Source organism: Microchirus variegatus, assembly GCF_963457635.1.
Source record: "Microchirus variegatus genome assembly, chromosome: 10".
Taxonomy (NCBI): Eukaryota; Metazoa; Chordata; class Actinopteri; order Pleuronectiformes; family Soleidae; genus Microchirus; species Microchirus variegatus.
The window spans coordinates 18,832,533-18,859,782 of record NC_139811.1 but is presented as its reverse complement, the minus strand read 5'-3'; the positions used below and the strand labels follow the sequence as shown (position 1 = coordinate 18,859,782).

Genomic DNA, 27,250 nt, shown 5'->3' with positions numbered 1-27,250 from the left:
AGCAAAGCTCAAGCTCGGCGGAGCCGTACCAAACAGTTGTACGTTGTTTTCCTGACACAGCTGGGGCATAATGACCTCATGCCACAGGTCAACAGACTTTTCTGTCCTGCATCCCCCAAATGAGGCTGCCTCTGATCATTAGGGAGCCCGTGTTTTAAAAAACACAGAAAAACAACCAGCACTGTGGCCATTAAAGATGCCATCGACTATTTAATTAAGTCTCATAAAGCACCGATCACTGGGAGGACACTAATGTACAACGGCGTAAAGCCAATCCCATTCCAGTCCCGTGTTCTTTGAGGCTTTAACAGATCTGTTCTCATTTCATGGTATTAAAGAAGGTCTAAGACTGGAACACTTAACATCGCAGCAGCCCGAGGCCTAATTTCTCATCATGTGCCATAATCCACTTCCATCACTGCATACGAACTCTTCTGCAGCTATCCTGACAAAGTATGTGTATTTGTATATTACCTTTAGAACATGAACGAAAGTTAATGTATGCCATCAAAAGGCGTTTAAATAAACATTTGTCAGTGTTTCTTTATCTAAATAAGACAAACACAGGTTAGTATTTTTACTCCTCAATATTACAGTCGTCTTCAAATATTGTTTAGTGTGTAATACAAATAATACCTAGTGTATTATCGTGTCATAATAAAGAAAATGTGATGATTAGATAAAGCCTTTCTAAGTGTAATATCACACATCCACCCATCCATTTTCTACCTTTCTATTTTAACCCTTTAATTTCCAGGTTGTGGTCATGAAGCCCCCATGCTTTTAGATTAAATATATATATAGATATATGTATGTATATATCTATATATATATATATATGTATATATATATATATGTGTGTGTGTATATAGAGATATATTATATAAAAACCTGACACCATCTGATGGAGAGTAGTGGAAAAATATCACTATAATAAAATGCACATAATGAAAGTGAGATTTTTTTTCGTAAAATTGTAAAAACACTTGTTTGTACGCAGTTTATTTTACCGTTAATGTGGGAGCTGAGCTGGAAATAACAAGATCAAATATACACAGTCTTGTCAAAATTCCCCCCAAAAAATTACAACTTGTTTTTTTCTTGCTTTTTTTACATGTTACAGCTGCTAAGTCATATCTGTTTTTGTGTGAGTTAAACAAGACGGAGAGGCTAAAAAAAAAAAAGAGAGAGAGAAAGTTGGACAAAAAATATGCATAACCTCGACTAAGTACTTCAGACACGTTCTGACCACCAAACAGATTTTTTGAATCCCTCCTTTGATTCCGGCAGTAAAGGAGTTGTCCAGAGGGAAGGTGAAGTTGGAGAACCTTCACTTACCTCACACATGGGGCAGGTCACAGTGACCTGAAATCACTCAACATAAGGTTCACAGCAGCATGTGGGGCTACCGCTAACAAGACTGACCTCCTTATCGCCGCACAAGCACAGGATGCAGGAGAAACTTTGTGCATGAGAAAAGTGTTGTGGAACAAAGAGACTGCAGAAAATTAAAAAATATATCCACCCAAGCCATGAATTGGGTGGATTTGCAGTGTGCTTTCAAAGACGCATTGATACATTATGTACAATACACCGAGTCATAATCCTTAATTCTTCTTTAAAGAGTCGTTGGGGCTTGAACACAAGGGACGGAGAGATCCAAGCCAAGGACATCTACTTCTGTAACAAATGAGGCAGAGATAACTGTATGTTTTGAGCTGAGAAGCAAAAATGAGAACTGTGAACGTCACAGTTCACCGGGACTTAGATCTGATGAGCTCTGAGCTTGTGACATAAAAATCATCACAGCCAGCCAGGCAACTGAATGTTTTATTGTCGGTGCACGAAATGGAAAATTAGGGCTTTCACTTGTTTTGTTTTTTTTTCAGCAAACAAACACTACTGTGTTATGGAGTTAGCTTTTGCATAGTTCAGTTTTACACAATTGTACCCGAGTACTGAAGAAAGATAGCAGGACAAAAAATAAACAAGTAATAAGTACTAATAATAGACTTGAGAAAAAACATGTCTGTTTCACGTTTACAGGAACTGTGTTAAGGTCAGGGTTAATGAGTTAATGAGTAAAGATTCACATGTTGCTGCCACAAACATGGGTGTAATATATATATACATATATATACATATATGTTTTGAGCTTATGCATATATATATATGTATATATATATATACATATATATATATATATATATATCTTTGGTCCTTGAACACAATAACCGTATTATTTGTACTGTGCATAACAGCATGTGAATATGTTAACAGTCCTTTAATGAACATATGCTTCATAAGTTCTTTTAACCTTGCAGCACACACACAAAAATCAAGCCTGTGTTTGTGGGAAAAGAGTCTCTTCTCCTCATGAACACAACTAATCAAAGAACTTGAGTCCTGTCCAGGATATTATCTTCAACCAACTGCAAAAAGGCAGGAGAAGGGAGGTAATGGGGTTAGCAATATAAATCAGTGCGCAAGAAACTCTATTATTGGTAAAGTAATGGGGACTGACGTTGTTTGTAAGCTTCAGCTGTTTGCTTAATTGCAGATCAACAAGCAGCACTGGCTCTCATTTACATATGTAAATCCAAAGCAGGCCAACAGAGCTGTTATTGGCAATGCTTCTGTTTGACTGCAAAAAGGAAAGAAAAGAAAAAAAAGAGGGCTGTGCTGCAAGAAGAAGAAGTGGGAGAGCGGGATAAACAAACATATGGGAACTAAAATAGAATGCAGGAGATTGTTTAAGGAGTGATGAGCAGAAGTTATGGCAGAGCTTGAGGGCGAGGTGACTATTCCAGTGTCATCATCTCACAATTTCACCTTAACGCACAGCAACTGTCTCCAGTTTCCCCCTGCACACGGCAGCTGCCAGGACGAGTAAATAAAAGGGCATGTTGCTCTTTCGTGTAGGTTAAACCTGAGAGTGCCCCCACAGGTTGTCTGACAGTTGCCAGTGTCCTCGGGGCAAATCTCCTGCTAGGTTCAAGGACTCACGCTGATGCGCGCAGATGTGCCCAGATGTCGCTGCGCCCGAGACTGTGATCCACTTGCATTAGTGGCACTGTGTGTTACTAATTCATGTCGACAGCCGGGGACAGTAGGAGCAGGTCCCCGGTGCATCACCCTCTTCCAGACAGAATGCCATCACTTAATATTGCCAGGAGTAGCGAGTGTGTGCGTGAATAAAGGAGAAAGTGCAGACAGGTAACAGCACAACTGAGAAAGGAGCAGGTTGTCTCACAAGCCCATAAATGAGAGAGCAGGGATTGTTGTAGCCAGACACACTTTGATCCTCATTGTTCCAGTGAGACGCGGGTAAACAGTGAGCGCAAACCAACATGGGACCATAGAGAAAGAAAAGAGTTCAAAGTTGAAATTCCCAATCTGAAACAGCAAAAGAAGAAAAAAACAAGCTTTGTTTAAAGCAAACTTTGGCCACATTTTCACAGAAAACAACAGCTTTTTTCGGATTCCTCCATCTATTATCACGGCTATCAATATGTAAAATAATCATTTAATTCCTGAAGCACTTTTCAAGCTCAAGCAAAATCCAAACAACAGAAAAAAGGAACACAGAATGGAACGGAGACAAAATGGAAAAGGTCGCGCTCTCGTTCATCTGAATGGCAAAGCAAAATAAAGAATGAAGAGAACACATCAAGCAGCCCTGAGCCCATACTTAACACATCTCAAATAATATGCAAATGCAAGATACTTAGACAAAAGTCAACATCAAGGTTAACTATTTGAAAATATGAAAATAAATACTGGTGCGCAACTCCTTACATGGACATCCTGGGATTTATCCTCAGGCTTCACAAAATGCTTTTTTTTTTGGTCTTGACAAAATAGAATGTTTTTCTTTTCATTTTGTTTTATAAAACTTTAAAATCCCACATACATTTTACAAATTCAATCAGATTTTAAAGGTTTTGAGTACTTTTTGCTCAGGTGCGTTATATAGCTGGTGAAAATAACTATATATATATATATATATATTTATAAAACTAATTTCACCAGATTGCCTGTAGGTTGTATTCTTATAGCCTCTGTATATACGTTTTAATATAGTAATGGGTCTGAGTTCTAAGGGTTAAAAAAATAAAGAGATAGAAATAGAGATAGAAAATAAAAGTTTACAATATGGCACATAATATCACATAATGATTTAACCTATTCACATTTTTTTAACACCTCCACTCAGTAAATGTCTGTGCAGGAGAATCATGCACTTTATAATTTGACTGAACCATAATTAAACAAGTAGAAGTTACATAACTCAAACACTGTGGGAGCGTCTGACAGAGACGGGATTTACCACCAGAGACGGAGACAAAATCAAATATTCTTGGATGTTTTCATTTTAACTGCAAGGGTGATGATGGGCCGAAACCATATGAAGGCCAAAGATAGAAACTGTTGGATGTGCCGCTCAGCGTGGAAGATAAAATAATCATGGTGTTATTGGAAACAGCATCCACTGTAGACCGGAGGAATGAAGCCAGTTACTGATATACAATTAATGCGACCTGGCAGCACAACAGTCTCTGGTCAATCTCTCTCTCTTTCACACACTTTCACTCCTCACCTCTTTGACACATGTGCTTGCACATGCACAGAGACAAAAGGCGGGAGAAATATCAATAGAATTCATTGCCACGTCTCTGTGTATTCCCACTTTTCCCTCCTCCTGTTGACAGACTCCTCCTTTTTTTGTTTCCTTCTGCTGATTCTCAGGCTGTCCTACTTCACAGATCCTCAGAGGAACTATCAAAGTGCAGCCTCCTGTATATTCTGTCTTTCTTCTCGTCTAGCTGTTCACTTTTCACTCCATCGTGATCACATGAGTACTTATATTTTCACAAGTTTGCTGCAAATAATTTAGCTGGTAGTGGCATAATCTAGACATGACCTGTCTGCATACGTTGATGATTTTGTGCTGACCTCTTTGTACGGACTGATGTGTGGGGAAGAAGGAGAACTCAAATTTTACATATCAATGTCTAACCCTGTGCTGTGTTTTGGAAACATTTTGTGAATCCTCTTGTGGCTCAGCAGCGGGAAATAAACTGCCTCAAGTGATGTAGTCACTGGAATAATTGTTGGTTGAATACAAATCTAAAAATGAAAACAGTCTAGGGTTGGGGGGGTACAGAGACATGAGATTGGTGATGCCTGACTGTAATTAATCTCTGCTTGAGGCTAGTGGCTCATGGCAATGTTACCCATAAGGACCTGAATTCCTATTCTGAAGCATTCGGGATTCGTGATTTTGCAAACAAGCGTCACCTGCATCCAGCCACCAGTAGAGCTCTGGACGTCACGCGACTTTGTTTTCTAAGCACGCCACGTTGAGATGCTGCAAAAATGAACGGAACCGTTGCTGGATTTAATTTGTCAGAGTTCACTGCACACATTAAATCTACAGAGACCTACAAAGGACAGTATCATAGGGCTGACGTATCCTGACATCTTCAAATTCCTGATTAACTTCCCTTCATCTTTCTCCAGAGAATCACTGAAAGCTCACAAGAGCCTGGAGGGAAACACATGACCGCAATCTGGCATTGTGATAAACATTTAACTCTGGAGTTGAGTTAACGTTGCTGTGCAGATCCCCTCTTTGGAAATCTAGTCTTAGTCCATGATTTACCAAGAGCTAACCACAAAATCCGTTGCTTGTTAGTTTCCATTGCTCCATCTTCTTCTGCTCGTTGTGAGTAGGTTTCATAGCAGTGATTCACCTCCACTGTCTATCTGGACCTGTGGGGATCCAGAATAATGGTTCTCACGTTAGCCTGTCTTCGACTGTTTTGGTACATCTATCCACTCTCTTCACATTTATGATGAAAACAGCCGCAGAAGAGACGAGCTGTCTGACATATTACCAGATTTATGTGACGTACGTTTACAGAGGGGAATAGTGTTGTTTCCTGAGGGCTTTTTCAGCCCAGAGAGCTCTATTGGAATCAAGCACACTGGTGTCTACAAATATGAGTGATGCTTTATCATCTATTTTCCTTTAAATGGAAACTTAATTTACAAAATCAACATCATGTGCTATCAAGGGAGACCTGAAACAAGTGTTTGAGACATCGGGAAAATGTTAACTGGCATGTGGAAGTAGACTCATTTTCCCATAGACTTCCATTCAAACTCCATTTTTTTACAACCATTCATTCATCTTCTTCTTCTACCACTTTATCCTCATGAGGGTGCAAGTAGGTGTTAGCAGTATAAACCATATGTATATACTGTATATATGCGTATAAATATATACTATATACTGTGTGTGTATATACACACAGTATACTGTGTATATATATATATCTATTATGCATCCATATAGATATATGGTCTTACTGCTAACACACACAACACTCTTGCCAGTCGCCAGTAACAGTAAAGCTGCATTTTGGAATTGTAGATGTCAGGTTTTGACAGAAAAGAATAACGTGTCAAATAAAATACATTATATTTGGTTCTTTTGTTTAATCTTCTGGCTATTGGCTACTGTTAATCTGACAATGTTGTAGAACTGCCGTGTTCAGATTATATTAAAGTTAACACTACAGCTCAATTTCAGTTTGTTATTTTCTGTCTGAAATGGGGAGAAAAAAGGAAGCCATATTCAGCACCACGGACAGCTACCGTCTGGAAATAGAAGAGAATTAGAATTAGATTTTTCTCCTCTTATTTTTTTTTTAATTGGGCATTTTATGGAGTCACAGTTAGGCTACATGTTAAGCTTCTACAGACAAATGTGGATCTTTAAACGCCTACAAAAACACATTCCCTCTCTGAATCAATAATCCAATATGTTCAGTCAGAGATAACAGATGATCAGAGGATAGGTACGACGCGGTGCCAAGAGGCACCTCCTCCACGCCTGGCTCACACATTTCAAGTAAAGAGAAGACCCGCCAAAAAGCGTCTTGAGGGACTGCCAATCACCTCTAATAATGGTAATGCTGGTGACAAATGAAGGCAATAACTAGCAATGGGATTAGATCTCTTCTAACGGTGGAGATTTGAGACATTTGTCTCCTCCACTCCAGTGCAGATGTGGCAGTGCAGTTGAGTGACAGTGTGAAATGGATTTTAATAGGCCATATTTAGCTGATGTTTTCATGATCCTTTTTATAGTGTATATGCATATTAAATGAGTGTTTGACAAACTGACACCAGGCTGAAGGTGTCGGGGCTGTTTCTTGGTCTGAAAAACGAAATTATAATGAAAATGTTGACGTTTAAAAGGGGGAAAATTGTGATAAATGATGATTAATTTTTTATGTGACCCATGAGTCCATTTTATGGCCACAATATGTCAACTGAGGATTAATAATGTCCATATGCTAGAAAGGGTTTGATATGTCATGAAAGACAGACAGGAGGAATTTGAGCAGATTTCTGGGGTTTCTTATCTTCTCTGTAGAAGGAATGTAGAATAAACTAGGACGTTTATTGTTGTTATTTTCTTTGTCTTTTTATAAATTAATGAATTGATTGTGTTTGTTTTTTTTGAATATGTTTGCGCAAGTCCATTCAAATGTTCTATTATTTATGCATTTCATGTCAATATCGCTACATTTTTCATTATCGCATGCAGAGGTGGAAAGAGTACGGAAATATTTTACCCAAGTAAAAGTACCAATACAAGTAAAAGTACTGGTCTAAAAATTTACTTTTTTTTTTATTACTTATTTAAAAGTGAAGTAATAGTAAGTTAGTAACTTTGATAACATGGTTGGGATTCTTGTGTCGTGGGGAAAGGACAAGGGGACGCAAATCTCACAAATTCTGTCCCCATCAATCACTTCCAAAGTGTCCAGTGCATGTATTTATATTTTTACTCTGTAAATATGTGATTTAAAATGTAGTGAAGTACAGTAACTTCCAAAAACACATACTAAAGTAAAATGACAGATTTCCAGTAAAACTACTTAATTACAGTAACAAGTAGATAGCAAGTAAATGTAATTCATTACATTCCACCTCTGACTGCATGCATACACTTTTCTTCTTCTGTGTCGATTGTTTTAGTGGAAACATCTGAAATGAGGCTTTATTTCCTCCTCCTTTGGGATGTGTTAAAAGTTCTACATACCTGCTTCACCATAAAAAGAATTGATGGTGACATCAGTGTATTGACTCTCAGTAGAAGCTGATTAAATTACTTATGTGAAATATCCAAAGTGGCTTTCTCTAGGAAACCTTTCTACCTTATTTTCAGCCATTTGTCTCCTCCCTACATCAAAGGGATTAAAAAAAAAACAGCACCATGGATGTGTTATCACACCTAAAAATACATATTTCCATTCTTGAAGTTATTACCAGTGAATATCATGCAAGGTATTTTTGTGACGGGAGACACAGTGAGCCTGCTTACACACTGAATATTGAACTGAAGCTCTGCTTAAAATATTATAGCGCAAATCAAATTGCAATTGCAATATCCATCTGAAAAATCCCCGAACTGTTTATCCCTGTGCGATATTAAGAAGTGTTCTTTCTTTAGAAGAAGAAGAAGAAAGAACCCATAGTTTTAAAGGTGAACATCAAACTGTGCAGCAATTCTTCAGAGACGTGTGTGTGTGCGCGTGTGTGTTGTGTGTGTCACTTCTACTACTTTTACCAATGCCAAATTTTATTTTAGGATGGATTTTTAAAAAAAGAAAAAAACATATGCAGTAATAAGTGAGAAAGCAATTAATTATGTTTCACACAGTATGAGATTTGTTTTGAAATAAACCAACCATTCACAGTTCACACAGTCTGCACCAGTCAGCACTCTGGACGTAATATAGTAATGTGTACGGAAAACTGACCACCAAGAGCCAATGAAAAAGAGAAGTTGACACAGGAAATAGCGTGGGAAGGCAAAGATGACAGGAAGTAGTGGGACTATCAACGATGGCGATGTTGTTTACCCTTAAACTGTAGCTCGTGTGAGTGGTGGTTGCGTCCAGTTTGTCTTCAGTTGGTTTTGACGAATCATGTGTGATCCCTGATCAGGAGCAGTCGTTAATATGTGATCCACAGTCTTTCAATCCTCTGAAAAAAAATCTGAAACCACTCCGTAAGTGTGAACTCCACGACTGTGAAAGTTGTGTGCCGTGTGTCCCCAGCTTTACTGACACCAGGTTTAAATACTTCCCCACAGCTGAAGCCAAATGCCCAACGAAGAGGGAGGAGACCAGAGGCAAACCTGAACACACCTGTGCAGACCTGTCACCTTTGTATTTGTATTCTGGGATTACAATGACCTGGATTACAACACAATGAGTCCTTCAGTAGCAGGTCTTGTCTGTAAAGATTACCATGTTGGACCAACATGTTTTTACAAGAGAAACAAAACACATTTTGAGTTTAAAGGTACAATATGTAGTATTTATGGGTTTATATAACCCAAAATCCACTTTTTTATACATATTATGTGCTCCTGCATTGTCTAGTCGCTGTATAATAGTTTTTGTTTCATTTTCGTAGTGTTTCAAAAAGTCATGTAAAATAACATGACCGCGGACCGCGGTTGAATAGCCACTGTTAGCAGCGAGACACCATGTTTCTACCGGAGCCTGTAAGGACAAACGCGAGAGAACAAAACAAGCGTCTCTTTACTTGTAGCGGAAGTCCCGCCTCCACTCTCTCCGCTTCGTCTGCTACGGCCGCGGTAGCTCGCCCTCTCCCTCGCCTCACGAACCTCATCTGCTGACACGGAGAAAGTATACGAGGACGACATTTGACTGGCTGCGGATACCGTAGCGCTCAGGGAAGGGAGGGGGTGAGCAGAGCAGCAGGTCTTTGTTGTAAATTTCAGCCTCTCCTCTAGATGGCACTATAAACTACTTATTTCCCCTTTAAATAAAAACTGAAGGTTTCCAAAGGTGGCCACACGGTTGGTGTAGTGGTTAGTGCTCTTGCCTTTGCAGCAAGAAGCAGCAGGGTTGGAACAAGGGCCTTTCTGCATGGAGTTTGCCTGTTCTCCCTGTGTGTGCGTGGGTTTTCCGGCTTCCTCCCACAATCCAAAAAAAAAACATGCAATATGGGGATTAGCTAAATCGGTCACTCTAAATTGACCGTAGGTGTGAGGGTTTGAGTGAATGGTTGTTTGTCTCTATATGTGGCCCTGCGATGGATTGGCAAACTGTCCAGGGTGTACCCCTGGATGTCAGCTGAGATTGCCACAGCACCCCCCGCGACCCTCCAGTGGAGGATAAAGTGGAAGATAATGGATGGATGGATGGATGGATGCCAAAGGTGCCTACGTGTTTAGAAGGGAAGGGTGAGGTGAGATATCGTCTGCAGCAGCACATCTCGCCTAAGCCTCATACTTTCACAATCGTATAACAGTATAACAGAAGAAGAGCATCGGCATATTAAGAATGATTTTAATGGTGGAGGTGAAGATAAATTGAGTCACATTTTGAAAATGAAAGTGTTTTGGGGGGGGGGGGGGGGGACATAGCAGTGTTGTGCTAACTGAAGAGTCATTTTAGGACAGGAGGGAGTGTAGGTGGTGAAGCAGAAAATAACAGTTATGATTATACAGTGTGTTTTTTAAAAAGCACTGAATTCAGGCTGAGGCTTTGTCACGGTCTGCATGACACCTGAGGTTTCTCTCTCACACTGCTCTCTCTCGCGCTCTGTGTGTGTGTGTGTGTGTGTGTGTGTGTGTGTGTGTGTGTGTGTGTGTGTGTGTGTGTGTGTGTGTGTGTGTGTGTGGTTGCGACACACCGGTGGTTCACCAGTGTAACAATGCCAATTATTATTTTGTAGTCCTGTGTATAGATGTATAATTCCCCCAAAATGATTATTTGCTGCTGTCCATTGTTTTACCTCACAGACGTGTGGAACTTGTTTTGTTGTTTTCAGTTCTTCATTATTTTTCTTCTTTCTTTTTCCTTTTCCTTCTCTGCTGTGATTTGCCAGGGAAGAGGTTTATTTGTATGTGACCAGTACTTCTCATGTAATTGAGGTAAAATGTTTGATCCCATTTCATCTCGGACCACTGAAATTCTACATCGTACCTCAAGCACAAACTAAGAAGCTTCATCGTTTAACGTTGTCAGAGCCTTACAATCTCATTTTTAAAACTGTTACTTCTGCAACTGGACCATTTTCCTAATTACAAGAAGTATAGTGCATGCTTTTAAATTGTATGCAGCTTCTTTTGAAGGGAATAAAACTCAAGGGATGTCGTTTACAAAGGAAAATAGTGGTGAATGCCACAAACATTGTTAATCATCACAGGAATAAATTCAAAACGAAGGTGTACGGTATGATGTGGTTTAAGTGCAGTGAGATTTCAATGATTATACTTGCAGTATACTGTAACTGAGCTACTTTACGGCTGACCTTTAAACATCAATACTGTTGTGTCTCAAAAAGATTACAAACAATGCAGGTGTTCACTGTGCAGATGTACTGTAGTTATATTCCCCTGTTTGAGGCCTCTAAAGGCCCATGTTTAAGAACAAATGACAGTGAAATTAAAAGTATGTTGTCCCTGTTACCAATGAATAATCATAGAAAATATAAATAATTATTATCTTCGCTGATCATATATGAATAAAATCTTACAGATGTCAAGTAGCGCCCATATAAATTACCTATAATTTGACTTCGTGGTGTGGTTCCAACAATTTCTCAATACATTTGCAAGTCTAGTTTAGCAATCAATTCTTAATTTATAAGTTGGATAGAAAGTCTCTCTTGTATGTAAAGGTGAAAAATGCTCTTTATGCTATTTATAGACAGTGTTTTATTCCATAGTCTTGATTCAGACCCTTTGGAGCTGAAGTCTGGGGGGTAAAAAGTGTAGAAAGTGCCAGCGTTGCACCTTTCAGAGGAAAGAGCTGATGTGCGTATAATTTCTTACTCATCAACTTTATATGTGACACCATATTTCATTAGAACATATTTAAGACTTTAATTATTCCTTTCCCAGAACAAAGAATATACGGTGTGTTTCAAATAAACTGGCACCTGCAGTACCTCTCAGACCCACCAGTGGGCCACACTTTTGGAACGGCTCTGATGTAGGCAACGTGCATGTTAGTTCATAAAGCAGTGGCCACATTATCATCATATTCAAATTGCGGCCACGTATCCAGCGTGGGTGTTGAGTGAAACATCAAACTAGCGCTGAAATTATAAGTCTACATGCTGCACTTTGCCCTTTAGGTTTTATTGTTTGTCTGCACTTTACCAGGACGTCAAATCTGGCCCGAATCTGATTAAATGTAACGGCGTGGGCATAATTATGTTATGGGACAGAGGAAAAGCTCTGCAGGATACTAATGTGCCTGTGTTTGCTGCTCACTCGACTTCAGATGGGAGGCAGTATGGGCCTAATTGGCTGCATACAGCCTAATCAGACTTACTGGATTGTCTTGCTTAACATTTTATCCCCATCCTTGTATCAATTTTCAACTAAATTAGCCTGCTCCACCAGAGATGCAGCAGAATTAGGCAGCGGAGGGAGGGAGCTGGGCTGCTATCATTGCACTTCACTCCACCATCACAGTATAAACTGTAAAGAAAGAGACTGCAGCCTCCTTGCATTGTTTCATCAACCTGTTGAGATAAATAATACCGCCCCCTACAGACCAGGTAGGGTGAGTTATGGACGCCCTTGATGAGGGATGTAATTACTGCGAGGCTACTCTCTCCACTCTACTGTGTGTGTGTGTGTGTGTGTGTGTGTGTGTGTGTGTGTGTGTGTGTGTGTGTGTGTGTGTGTGTGTGTGTGTGTGTGTGTGTGTGTGTGTGTGTGTGTGTGTGTGTGTGTTGTGTGCGTCTGTGTGTGTGTGTGCGTGCAGTGGAGATCGCTCCAAAGCTGCACACACTGAAGTCAGCAATGACATTTTAAATCGCTATGTTAGCAAAAAGTGTGAAAGGCCCCGGGGAGGTCGTACCCTGAATTCACTAAACTAAAATAGATTCAATAAAACTTGATTGAGAACAAGGTCAAAAGACACTTTGACATATTTTATTTATCTTTTACAAAACTGCACTGACCTCTTATAAATTATCTGCTCAAAACAAAATTTAATTCATGTTTCAGACACATTTCCTCTGCTGCTGCTTCAAATGGGCTGAGTAGCACAGCGGTGCAGTGGTTAGTGCTGGTACAGAGGGTTTCTACACTGGTCTCTGTGTGGAGTTTGCACTTTTCCTCATGTGTGGGTGGGATTTCTTTTCTCTACAGTCCAGAGAGGTGCAGTTTGTTGGGGTCAGATTAACCAGAGACCAGTGTTGCAATCTAACAAAGTACAAATACTTTGTTACTGTACGTAAGCACACAAATCACATATATATGTTCTTTACTTGTTGTTTATATTTTGAGCAACGTCCACTTTTACACTACATTTCCTCTAACAATCTTTGTTACTCGTTACTACCAAATAAAATCAGAAGAAGAGTTGATGGTCTGTATTTATATAGAGCTTTTCTAGTCTTGATGAGCTGCTTTAGGGTACATTCACACCAGCCCTTCTTAATCGAACCCTTAATCGAAGTTTGTTTGCTCGGAAAGTCTGGTGTGTTTGGGGAGGTGTGAATGCGAAAACGAATTTTGGTCTAAAAACGTAAGTAAGATACTTTTACTCAAGTATCCCTTTAAGGTACTTTATACAAGACTGCCGGAGACGCTCTAGGTGTGAATGTGAGTGTGAAAGTCCAGTCCAGGGTGAACGCTGTCTGTGTGTGGCTCCACTTCCACCGATGACCCTTACAGTACAAGCAGCATAGTACTGCTTGACATAATGCATACAAATAATGTTACATCGATTCTGTTCACAAATACAAACAAGAGGTAAAATAATAACAACAACATAATCGCCCAAAGTTATGTGATGCAGCTTTAAACAGAGAGAAACAGCATAAAAGTCAGGGGTAAAGGGAGTTTGGAGGATGGAAGGATGAGGGATGAAAAAGGATTAGAGGAAAGGAAGAAGAGGCTGTGGGCTGTCTGAGCTGTGAAGATGAGAAGAGAGGAAAGTTGCCTTGGCTGTGGGCAGATGCTGGCTGCAGTGCCAGCTGGTGGGGGGTGGGCCCACCTGTCTCCTGCTTCTTCCCGTCTCCTCTCTTTTCTGCTCCGGAGAAAGCAACAGATGGAGTCTGAAGGATCTGCTCTGGTCCCAGCTTTGCTTCTTCAGTCCAGTTCTCTCACTCTCTCTTCCCCTCTCTCTCTCTCTCTCTCTCTTGCCGTGCCAGGGGAACATGGGTACCATGCTCAGCCCTCAGACCTCCATGGCCACAAGGGTCAACTACTTACAGAGTGGGGTCATCCTGCCACCGTCTTCTCCTACTGACACTCTGCTGCCTCCCTGTGGCTGTAAGTAACAACTACATCCTCTGACACTACACTTCCAGGCTCAGTGGATGCCCTCTCAAGGTCTCACAGCAACGCCAGCTTTGAAATAATCGACACTGGAGTCTTCATGGGAGCTCATTTTTCACTGAGGGAAAGAGAGAGATTGAGGGAATGGGTGCCAAATTGGATATGTTGTACATATTGATGTGTGTTTTTTATTTTTTAATTATTATTATCTCTAGGGAGTGCTTTGGATGGATATTGATGCACGTCGCCTGTGTGACAGCATGATAGGAAGAGGATTGTGATGTGAGGTGGAGGTTAAAGGGTGGTGTCTAAACCTCCGAGTGCCGAAGTCCATCACAGGGCAGCTTGGCGACCTTTATGTCTCTAGTTTTGTGATAAATCAATGCACGACGTCTCCGAAGACACACAGCGAGCTCATTAGGGATCCTTTAAGGAATGAGCCACCCACACCACCAGTTCTCCTGGACCTCCTAATAACCTCGTTTTATTTGTTGGTAATGATACACACAGCGCTCCTAAACAGAAGTCCATTCAAATGAGGAAAAGCAAAAGAGAAACTTCAAAAATTCTGACCTTATATAAGCTCCCTCGGACCTCATATCTGTTCTCTATTATGTCTCTGAAGATTAATAAATTCTACTATGCTTGGATTTTACTTGGTATTTGTGGGTGTCTGTATTCATTAGCACTGTAGCTGCAGTGTGACTAAGGTCCTCTCTCCAAAAGCAGCAGCAGCATAACTGCGCTGTTTCTCCTCCCAGCAGCCCACAGTTCTCCCAGAGGTAGCTTTAGGGCACATTAATGGATTCTTTTGCTATTTCAGGAAGCAAGTTATGGCTGTGGCAAAAATAAAAATAAATAAAAATCATGCTCTCAGAGACTCAGAAAATTTAACCAAATCCCCAGCTGCTTATCGAGAAACAACTGACTTCCTGGATGTGATGTTTCACACTATAATGGGAGACAGTGACAAAGCAGACCATAAAGATGACCTGAAGGGAGAGCCTGAATTCCTCGACAGCTCTGCAGGATATCGTGGAGGGGGTCAGGCTTTACTGACAAGAGGGAGTTTTCTTGTGCTCACTTTAAGGTTTCTTTTATAGCCTTGTGTCATGACGATATGTTACATTAAAGGAAATTTTCTGGAGATTTTTCCCACCGCCTGGAAAATGAAATGAGTTTTCCACTGGCCCACGGAATTCAGCTGTGAAAATATGAAGACTTGGGGATGTGTAAAGGAAGACAGTTTAACGGTGTGGTATTATCGAGACCAACAGAGCTTCTCAATTATCACCAGACATTAAATTAATCTAAAGAGACCAATTTTCGCCAAATAATAAAGCCATTATCGTTCATGACTCAATCACAGTGGAAATTACCACGTCTCTGCATGTGCCCAGCAGCAAAGGAGAGAAAAATGAGCACACACGTGAGGAAACAAAAGGACAATAATGGAGCTCGAAAACCAGTTTGTGGCTCCAGTGGGACCAGCGTTCACGTGCGTCATTGGGGTTTTAGTGAGATATGGGCGCTCTGCCATACCTGAGTCTGATTGAGTGCTAATTAAATCTTGTTTCACCATCTGAGTGGAAGGCAAAGCATAAGCACAAACGGCCAACAATCTATTTCTGTATAGAAAATCATAGCAGCAGAGAATGTAGCCACGATGTTCCCGTGCGGATCTCTCATATTTTATCACATTGAGAGAGAGAAAAAAAAGGGAAACGCTCGTCCTTGTGTTTGTTTTTGTTCCTGTTGTCAGCAACATAAGGTGGATAAAAGTGATGTTTTTGCGATCTGTCCTGAAAAGTGGCAGCTGGAAAGTGTGCAGTGACACGGCCGTTTGTCTTTGTCAGAGCGTGGAGGACAATTCTGCGTCAGCTTTCAACCCCACTCTCATTGATCACTTTCCAGGAAACAATGCGTCTTCCCCAGCTTCTGAATTGTCAAATCAATGTTTTTTGTTTTTCCTGTGCAGGAGTTTGTTGAATATACTGTACACATTCTCAGGACTATGTGGTTCCTTGAAGTGTGAGGTTACCTAGCATGCAAACACTTCACAGACATTAACGACACACAAGTGATACACAACTACGACGTAAACATTTCTTTATGAATCAAGCTTTACACGTGGTTTAAGTTCACCTCATGTAGCATTCATCCTCTTATTTAACTTTCAGCGAAACTGCTGACTGCAAAAAACTAATCTTGGCCAAAACCAATAATGCAGAAACATATCTTCATACAGAATATTCATAAACCTGGTTGAAACACTTTCATAGCCCATCAAAAGTCTATTTTTCCACCATCCACAAGCTTTTGGTTGTGGCACTTTTCACTCACTTTCCTGCCAAGTCACCTAACATGTCTTCACATGATTCTTGCTAATTTGAGAATCATATTTCAGATGCGGCTTCCAAATGAATATTGACTCTCATATGCGCCCACATTTCAAAGCTTTATTTGAAACAGATCTCACTCAGATAAAGTGGCGGCTCGAGAAGCCTGTGATACTGACTGGTACTGCAGTCAGCGTTTATACCAAGAGGCGATTAACGATGTTGAATGAAGTTTGTAGATGCTATGTTTGTAGAAGCCAGTGTTGAGTTAACTTAGTTTAGAATTAGTTTAAAGGATAAATGCAGGATTACTTGTTACAGTGTAATTATGTGAACAGTTAAAGTAGTTAACTGTAGACCTTTAGCCTTTGAGTAAATATTCTTATACATGACTCTTCGCTGCCTTGGTGATTGTGGAATTGAAACAGTATGAGTGAAGCCCATAGGAACCTGCCTACAGCTAACAACTTTGGGTGGCTTTGGAATTAAGTTAACGTTTGCCACTACAGTGTACATGTGGTGTGTGTTTGTGTTATGGGTGGTGAGTTCCTGCACTGTTTGGGTATCATATGTGACTGATTGTGTTTGGATGTGGTTTTTGGTGTGGTGTTGAGATTGTGGGTGTGTGGATTTGATGTGTGGGTGTAGCTTTTGATTGGCGGCAATGTCGATTCTGTTTGGATATAGTTTGTGTTGTGGTTGGTGATGTGTAGTTATATTGTTGTGTGAAGTGTGAAGGTGAGCTGTGGTTGCAGGTCTGTGGATATGTGGTGTTGTAATGTGGTTGTGTGTGGGTATGTGGTGTTGTGGTTGGAGGTGTGTGAGTATGTGGTGTTGTGGTTGGAGGTGTGTGAGTGTGTGGTGTTGTGGTTGGAGGTGTGTGAGTGTGTGGTGTTGTGGTTGGAGGTGTGTGAGTATGTGGTGTTGTGGCTGGAGATGTGTGGTGTTGTGATTGGAGGTGTGTGGTGTTGTGATTGGAGGTGTGTGAGTATGTGGTGTTGTGGTTGGAGGTGTGTGAGTATGTGGTGTTGTGGTTGGAGGTTTGTGGGTATGTGTTGTTGTGGTTGGAAGTGTGTGGATATGTGTTGTTGTAATGTGGTTGTGTGTGGATATGTGGTGTTGTGGTGGCAGGTGTGTGGATATGTGGTGTTGTAATGTGGTTGTGTGTGGATATGTGGTGTTGTAATGTGGTTGTGTGTGGATATGTGGTGTTGTGGTGGCAGGTGTGTGGATATGTGGTGCTGTAATGTGGTTGTGTGTGGGTAACGTGGTGTTGTGGTCGCAGGTGTGTGGATATGCTGTGGATGGCGTGTGCTGGCGTTGCTGGTGTTGCTGGTGTGAGTGTGGCTCTGATCAGCTGTTGGCAGGCGGATGAGCGGGCGGTGTGTCCCTGCAGCGGCACCCTGGGTCGAAAGCCGGTTTGAAGTTTAATGATGCCAGCTGCCAGCTCCGCCAGGCGGCGAGCGCTAACGAGCTGGCACTGGCGGCGGACTGGGCCACGGCGGCAGCACCTGGAAATGTAGCACACGTTTTACGGAGGCGGGGCTCCACCGGGGCTGTGGAGCGGCCTGCTACAGACCCAGGACTGCACCAAGAGGCACGCATCTCTTTGAAGAGTGCCCCAATTTCCATATTTCATTACACACTGCTGACTGACAAGGCCCAGCCAGATGTTCTATTTTCAGCTATTTAAATTTTGACCTGCTTTCCTACCGAGATGCAGAAAGACAGATTTCATAAAAACACAGATGCTTCGGCTGATGGGATCCAGGATCTGGCATCTCTGAGTGTTTTTGATAACATCCTCATAAAGCATTGGAGAAATCACCACACGCCAAAACTTCCGCTTTACCTTTTAATGATTTTAAATGTCCAGCATGTGACATTTAGGAGGGTTTGGTGGCAGATAAATATTTATCCACAAGTGTGTTTGTATAATCACTTGTGTAAAAATGTAAACTATTTTGATTTCAAAGCATTAGACTAAGCATGTTACTATGTACTTTCTGCAAGGGCCTTACACTTCAGAGGCCGCCATCTTTTTTCACCATAGAGAACACTTTACATAACAGTACAGTAGCAACATGGCAAGGATATGGTTACACATTTGTTATAGGGAGGTAATATGATAGCAATACCATCTTAATATGATTTCCAGATGTATTATAATAATAAAGGTAATAATGTAATAACGAGGATATAACAGTTAAACCATGCTGTTTCCAAAGAAAATTAACACCATAAATGTAACACCTTCACATTGTTTTATTGTTAAGCTATAACTTGGTGGTTATTATACAATTAAGTATTATCATAATATCACTTCAATAATACAAAATGATTTCCATATTGTTACTGTACTGTGATATAAAGTAGAAATAGACTGATATATTTTCAGGACCGATACCAATTATTAGTCGTCAAGGAGGCCAATAACCGATATTTGGAGCCGATATTCATTTGCAGTAAAAGTGAAAATATTGGTGTCAAAATGTTAAATAATACAAACATCAACACTTAACTTTAACGTTTTAAATGCCTTTATACATGTTAATTAAACAGCTTTTCAGATTTGCAACATGTTAAAGGTTTTAGGTTTTGTTTTTTTTATCTTAAACAATAGACATCTTTGTTTTAAAATTCAACAAAAAGTGCAGGAAGCTTCCATGCTCAGCAGCATGTCTTATAAAGTTAACTGAAATTTTAACTTGTTAAATAAATACATTTTAAACATGATTTCTAAAGCAGCCCCAACTAGACAAACCAGCCAGTCTGTGAATGATGAATTTTGAAGCAAACTACCTTCTTTTTTTGGTATGTGAAGGCCACCATAGTTCTCTGATGCGTGTGGAAAAGTAAAGGGGAACATGGAGGAGCCCTCACTTCATTACAATCTATTAGATGTCACAAATTCCTGCACGCAGGACCTGTAATTCTTATTTATCCTTTTTTATTACAGACATGTAGACGACAGTCTCTCCTCAGAGGTTCGCCGTCTTGCTCAAGGACACTTAAACGAGTTACGCCGCTTGTCTCGGGGATCAAACCTGGGGCCTTGTATTTACGAGACAGTCTCTAACCATCCAGCCATCCCAGCAGTGAATTGGCTCCCGGAGTGAGTGATGCCTGCTTTCAAACAGGACATAAAGCATGTTCGCACAGCCTGTCTGTCCCTGAGATATCAGGGATGATTAATTCCTGTGGTATTCCTGTTGAAATGGCTGTTAAATTGTAGCGTCCTTACTCAATCCCTCATGCAAAAATACATCGACAACACTGACCTTTTTGTGCATCCGCTGCAAATGGCACTTTGTCACCCTGAGTGACCAAACTCAAGGATCAATTCGGTTTCATTCATTCATTCATTCATTAATTGTGTTCCACTTTATCCTCCACATGAGGGTTGCGGGGGTCGCTGGAGCCAATCCCAGCCAAGCCGACACAGGGTGAAATGCGGGGTCACAGAGATAAACAATTAAGTTAATTTAGAGTTTCCAATTAACCGCTGAATGTTTTTGGACTGCGGGAGGAAACGGGAGAAAACCAAACATAAACTCCATGCAGAGAGACTCTGCTAGGCAACAATGCCATCCACTACACTGCCATGTGGCCCTATATCTGGTTTTATTTGAATACTACTTCCATAATTAACTGGCCTTGTGTGTGTATGTGTCCATATCTCAGCCACAACACTAAAAGAAGTAAAACTCTTACAGAGCACGGAACGAGGGAGACAAAGGAAAAACGCAGAGGTGAAACGCAGCATAAACGTGTGGAGAGAAGCTCTGAGTGGAACTCAAAACGGCAGAACATGAGAGGCTCTATCTCAGCAAGAAACAGAGGGAGAAAGGCTTTTGCTCATTATACACAACACGGCTCGCAGCAGGGGACGGAAAACAGTGTTTGTTCCTACAGTAACGTGTGTGTGCGTGTGAAAATAGAGAGGTAATTGAGAGGTAAGTAAAGCATTAGATACATGGACCTGACGCAGATAAAAGTGGATGCATGTGTTCATGTGCATCCACTGCAGGCATGCTGCGTTTTTTTTCTATTCCATGTGTTTCATTTACAGACTGCTTGTCTTTATTTACGACTATTTATCATCTGCATGTAACTGAGATAAGGAAACGTAATCTGTTAAGTGTTATCTGATAAGCGGAGTTGAGTCCACATAACAGCGTATCATGACACGATAAGTGGTTCGGTTTTGTGTACACCTGGGGGTGTAAATATGAAGATTAATGCATTATGGTTGTTGTTTTTATTTCTCCCGTTATGGGCGCAGGTGCAACTACAGGAGCAGCTTCAAGATATGATAATGAGTATAATACATTGGTGCATATTACAATATTTCATTTAATTTTACAAAAGTTCTATATTTAATTCCCATATATACGCAAGCCAATATATACATGGCATGTTCCACCATCAAATTGAAGAAGTGGCTGATATCAGGAAAAACTGGACTGACAGACAGCACAGAGGCACTGATCATGGCTGCACAGGAGCTGGCCCTACAGTAAGTACTAGATCAGTAGAGGCTGTGGTCTCTATCTCACCAGACAGGAGCCCAGGTGTAAGCAGTGTGAAGATGCCCCTGAGACAGTGCAGCACATCACAGCAGGGTGTAATACGCTGGCTGGGAAGGTGTACATGGAACCCCACAACCAAGTGGACTGGAGGGTCCCAGGATCAAGATGGAAAACGTCTCCAAAGGCAGTTGAGAATGACAGGGTTCAAGATCCTACGGGACTTCCAGATCCAGACAGACAAACTGGTGGTAGCCGAACAACCGGGCATAATGGTTGTCGAGAGGAGCAGAAGAGGGCAGTCGTGATAGATGTGGCAAACCCAAGTGACAGCAACATCAAGAAGAAGGAACATGAAAAACTTGAGAAATAAATACCAAGGGCTGAGAGAGAGAGAGAGAGAGAGAGAGAGAGAGAGAGAGAGAGAGAGAGAGAGAGAGAGAGAGAGAGAGAGAGAGAGAGAGAGAGAGAGAGAGAGGTGAGCTACAGTACAGAAGATGTGGGGAGTAAAGGCAACTGTGGTCCCAGTAGTGATGGAAGCACTAGGAGTTGTAAAGCCCAAACTGGGAGAGTGGCTCCAACAGATTCCAAGAAGGAGACCATGTCCTGTCCGTGCAGACCACAGACACACACAGTCTATGTATCTTTTTAAAGCCTTGCATTGGCTTCCATTCAGTTGGACATTCGAAGCGTTATTCCTAATCTTAACCTTATCCAGTCAATGCATAACCCTAACCGCAATTTATAATTTGCTTAGCCCTAAACTTAACCAGTTCCTCAAGGTTCTGCCTCAGTAGAACCAAGTGTTGGTGCCCATGAGGACGACTGGTCCTGACAAGCTCAGTGTTTATGGTAGAAAAGGTCCTACAGTTAGACACACACACACACAATACTACATTTTTTACAAAATGTTCTTGGTTCTATCTAGTTCTTGGCACATGGCATTCAATTCTACTTTGGTTTCGCTTCTTGATTTCCTCAGCCTAATGAAGATGCTTTGTTAGTGTGTTGGCTCTGCACACACACACACACACAGGCTCCTGAACCACCCGACCTTTTCCTTGACCTTTGGAAGGAAATCTGAAGCAGCAGTAATCGCCTTGTGCCTCAATCCCCATTATTTCCCCTCATAATTGTTTCACTTTTTCCTTTGCAGTTTGGCAGGAAATTAATGAATTCAACAGAGGGTTGAGGGGTCACAGGGAGGAGGAGGCCAAAGATGCCGGTCAGATCGGCTCTACAGTTGTGTTCAGCCAGTGTCCGCAGAGAATTCACCAGGACAAAGCCATTTGAACTCTGAACCCTGCAGCTGTCTGTCAAACGCTGACCCTCAGAGCTGACCATTATCTGTCTTGATTACAAAAATCACTCAACCAATAATAATAGACCAGACAGCAGCTTTAACATCAAACGACAAAATATTATACAAGCACAAAGAACCTCAGGTTTCTCTGCACTGTGTCATAACAGAAAAATCTCCTAAAGCCAAATGTCAAACCAACTTGCTCTTGAACTCCTAAACCACTGCTTCATCTTATATTTGCATTTTAAAACATTTAACTATGCATGCAGCGTACAATACTGGCAACTGGTGCCATAACTTTCACAGCAAATTATTGTGTATATATTTAGAGTGAATTACTGTGTCCTAGATACTTAACTTTCATAGGTTACTGTATAATTTTATAGCAAATTACGGTAAATCAACAGCTGCGCACTGTAATCACACAGTTATACAATATATTACTATGATTTTATTATCCTGCAACTTCACAACAGTCATGCCATGCAGAATATTACTGTGATTTTGCAGTAGTTTCATGTGTAAATTGTAAAATATCACACTTCAAATTAGTGGAGATTCGTGCGATAGCCTCACCGATACGAAGGAAATAATAACGTGAAAATAATAAAGAGCTATTTTATTGTGAAAGTTGCAGTTAAATCCTTTGAAATCATTTACAGTGCTGCTACTAAAACTGCTGGGCCGTACAGATGACAACACGGTCTGCCTGCATCTTTTATTCACACTTGCATATCTCAACGGTTAGATTTCCCTCAAATATTTTAAAGGCAATTCCAATTCCCAGAGGATGAAACTCATTGTAAAGGAGCTAAGGTTGTGAAGGGCCGCTTCTGTCGTCTAAGTTTAGGTCACTGCTTCTGATGCAGGCGTCTTTGTGCAATTTGACAGCTTGTTCGTATCAGAGTTTGATAGAAGTCACCGTCTGTGTTCGCTGTCAAGCCACAGAGCACTCCACTTGATTTCATTTATATACCATTACCTGTAAATCACAGGTTGCTTGCAGACATAAAGGCATTTATTGCCATTTTCCATTTGCAAAAGCGTATTTGAAAATATACATTTTGCATTCAGGTGTGGGAGGCTGAGTGCTCAGGGTGAACAAGGTGAACACGCCAAGACAATAGGAATGTTCCAAAAATGAAGCACGGTTACAAGCTGTGCCAGAAGTTAATTTTCTTTTCCACAGGTGAAAATGATAGAGAATAAAAAGAGAGAGAGAAATACATTACAACAGCACTGGAGAGGCTGGTGAAGATTTAGACGTGGGCTTCTATTCAAATATGAAGGTCTCCTTGACATTTTCTGTGCCGCGCTGGCTGCTCATCCTTGTCGCATTTCTCCAAACTGCAGATGGAAAAGCACGACCTGTTGACATTTACAAACTCATCTGGCTGAGAGTGATGGCATTCTAGAAGGAGAAATGCTGCCAAATGTCCCACCACAGACATGTTTCCACTGCTGCGTGCTACACGTGAACACGTTATTGCTTTAAACTAAAAACTGTCAACCTTTTTGAAGAAAAAGTTTCATCTCACGCATCACTTTAAATAGTTCACAAATGTAGCATCATCTTAACACAGGGAAAACAATGCAGAAGCAACAATGGGCACTTTAAAAAATGGATTAAATACTGGTGAGGCTCTACCAACATCTGCTGGAGTCCCACTACTGCCACCAGAGGGAGCTCACTGTGGAAATGTGACCAAGTTAAAGTCTGACCCTCATACAGATAAGGTTCTGGACAGCAGCCAAGAAATGTGACACTTTCACCGACAGCTGAGTTAAGGCAGGACTGAGGTGACATGAGGTGAGAGTGAAACAGCAACAGCATAGAGACGACAGTAAACACTGAAGGCAGTCCAAGTGATTATGCAAATGAGACTGCCATAAGTGCACTGAAAATGAATTGCCCACAAATAACAACCAATGACACAGATTATCTTCTCTGTATGTTCACGCTTTATTTAGTTTGAAAACGAAAAACATTTCCAAAACAAAAGCAAAAGGAATGCAATGACAAACTTAATCTGACTCGTTGTGCGGGTTTAGCCTCTGCGTTCCTCTGATGTGCGGATCATCCCATCTTTGTGCTTTTCGTGCAGTTGCTGCAATCTTTAGAAATCAGGACGCTCCTTCTTCAACTTGCTGTAGTCCGTGGAGACGGAAAAAAACTGAGAATACAAAAAAAAAAACATTGTTTATGTTCAAGGTCAAACATATTTCATAGCACTACCAAAACTACAAAGTCATTTAATTTCAATAATGTGGAATCAAGTAAAAACGTGTCTGAATATTTAACCAGATTACATTATTTTATTAATCGAATTGAAGGGAATAATCCTCGGCTCAGCAAAGAGTCGAGCAATGATTCACACAATGAACCCTGAATGTAGCAGCGCCACCAGCAGGGCAATAAAAACACTTCAGGAAACAGTGCAATCAAAGAAGAAACATGATTTATAATATACTTCTGCTGAGAGGCAAACCTTGTACTGATCATTTGGGCCAAGCTTGTTCCAGGGCTCTGGATTGTTCTTGCGATCCCAGCTACAGACGACAAAACAGTTGCACATTAATAGACAGAACAACAAAAGTCGGGTTACAATTTATTTGCAAATGGGTAAATGGATAAAAAATAAAACAAGTCCTGTGATTTCAGCAGCTTTAATGCAAATATTTTCTAGCTGCTCATCTTTTTCCTTTAGAAGCCAGATTCCCAAACGGTGGTAAAATCAATACTTTCATCTTAAATAAAAATAACGATAACTTGCAGCCATAAACTGAACACTTATCAGCATATTTCAGGGTATATGCAGGAAACCAGAAGTTAATTTCAAGACCTTTTTTAAGACTTTTTCAAGACCTTCTCAAAATATTTTAAGACTATCGCCATTTCAAGCTATAATCAGCAAACCATATATTTGACTTACAAAACAGTTAAAGTTTGCAATAAACGTACATTTTCCCATGTCTGATGATTTTGGAGTTTATTTTGTGTGATTTCAGATATTATTTCTCGCAAGGAGGAGCGTGTTCACTGTCGCAAGATGCATAACGTCGCGTGTACACGCTCGGCCATGCCTGCGCAATGCGCATCGCTGTTTTTAACAAACGCGGGAAGGAAAATAAATACATTCATGCATACTTCTTGCAGTCAAACTATGGACAAAATTTAATACATCATAAAATCGTGATTAAGACTTTCCAAGGGCCTTAATTTTCCGAAATTTGATTTATCAAATTTAATACTTTTTTAGACCCCATGGACACCCTGTATTTACACCAACTCTCATTTCCAAATGTCATCACTGAATACTTATCAGTAAAAAAAGTCACAATTCTGTGCAGTGCACTGGCATATTACCAGACATCAGGGTTTTTAATCGCCACACGAGCAAGGTAGGCCACAGACATGGTTACACCTCCACCGATGAAGATAAAGAGTGGGATGAGCTGAAAGCGACGCAGAAACATTTACAGTCATTATTAAAAGTCACTAAGGTCACCTTTCTTCTCCATTCTGGTGTACACTTTTAACTTCAACAGGTCGTCATGACCATGTCTTCATTCTTAAAATGTACTGAGTTGCAGTCACATGATTCACTGATTGGATATTAACATTGACGTGCAGCTGAACAAGTCACACCAAAGCAAAAAATCTTTGGTATGTATTAGGCAATAATACAAATTCTAGTGCATATTGTTCACACTTCAGCTGATGTGTTTTTCCTTCAACCTCTTCTTGGCAAACTTGTTTTAAACCAGAAAATAGCATGAGACTATTATGACGCTATACAGTTTGTTATAGGCTACAGTCTATGGCAAGCAGCTTTAACATTTAATCAGTAGAATCACAGGATATTCACAGCTACCAATATCTGCAATGTCATTCGTACTAGTCAAGTCAGAATTATGTCACATTTGCATTTGTATGGGGTTAGATATCTACATCATTATGACTAATTATAGGCTAACTCAAGTTTGAGAAATCTTTAATTAACTCTGACGTCATTCTCACTCGTCATCGCTACAGTTTCAGATATCTGCAATTCAGTTTGAACGCGTCAAAATGACACTCACGTCACTCAACGCATTGGCTAGCAATGACGTCACAGATAGCTACAACTACAATTCGAACTAGTTTACAACGAGTCAAAATCACAGCTAATGTAATTTCACATAGTCTAACTTAAAGATTATAAGTTTAAAAGGCTTGCCGTAACCGTAACCAAGAGCTAGCAGCGGCCATTATCGGATCAGCAGAACGTATTTAGTAACACCCTTGTCAGTCTTGAGCGAGTGAGTGAAGACGTGACCTGATTTGACTACTAGCTATAAACTTATCAACAAGTGTATTATTGAAGAAGCATGTATATCCTCCAACATTTCACATATTCTAATAAGCAACTCTTTTTGTGCATGTTTTTTTTGAAGCGTGTAGCGCCAACTATTTTGTTTTAGCCAAGTTAGCCACAACCAGCTAGGAAACACACGCACACAAAAAGCCACAGATGGTTTAAGTTGAAAACAAGCCCTCAAAGTGACTCTGTACTGGATATTACTGATGTATACTTACAGCTGGATGATTTCTCATCTGTTTCCCGATGGTGGCGAGCATTTTAAGACGTTCGTGATCGACTTGGAGCGATTTGTAAAGAAATAAACAGATTACCAGCAGCCGTGCCAAATTTGTGCGCTACTTAATCTGGTGGAAGAA

General features: G+C 40.6%; 1 protein-coding gene across 1 annotated transcript; it reads right to left on the bottom strand.

Moving 5' to 3' along the window:
- Positions 1-24,475: 24,475 nt before the first annotated feature.
- ndufa4a (NDUFA4 mitochondrial complex associated a) lies at positions 24,476-27,250 on the bottom strand. Its single transcript, XM_083896657.1, has 4 exons — positions 27,110-27,250; positions 25,898-25,986; positions 25,020-25,080; positions 24,476-24,704 (listed from the first exon to the last, which is right to left on the bottom strand). Exons 1-4 carry the CDS (start codon positions 27,149-27,151, stop codon positions 24,648-24,650), a joined length of 249 nt encoding a protein of 82 aa, XP_083752783.1. The 5' UTR covers positions 27,152-27,250; the 3' UTR covers positions 24,476-24,647.

Bases quoted from the DNA above. Each gene is read 5' to 3' on its own strand.
- ndufa4a (XM_083896657.1), bottom strand. From the start codon at position 27,151: ATGCTCGCCACCATCGGGAAACAGATGAGAAATCATCCAGCT. The intron at 25,081-25,897 runs GTAATATGCCAG...TGTCGTCTGTAG, and splicing joins ATTAAAAACCCTGATGTCTG to CTGGGATCGCAAGAACAATC. The intron at 24,705-25,019 runs GTTTGCCTCTCA...TTGTATTCTCAG, and splicing joins GCCCAAATGATCAGTACAAG to TTTTTTTCCGTCTCCACGGA.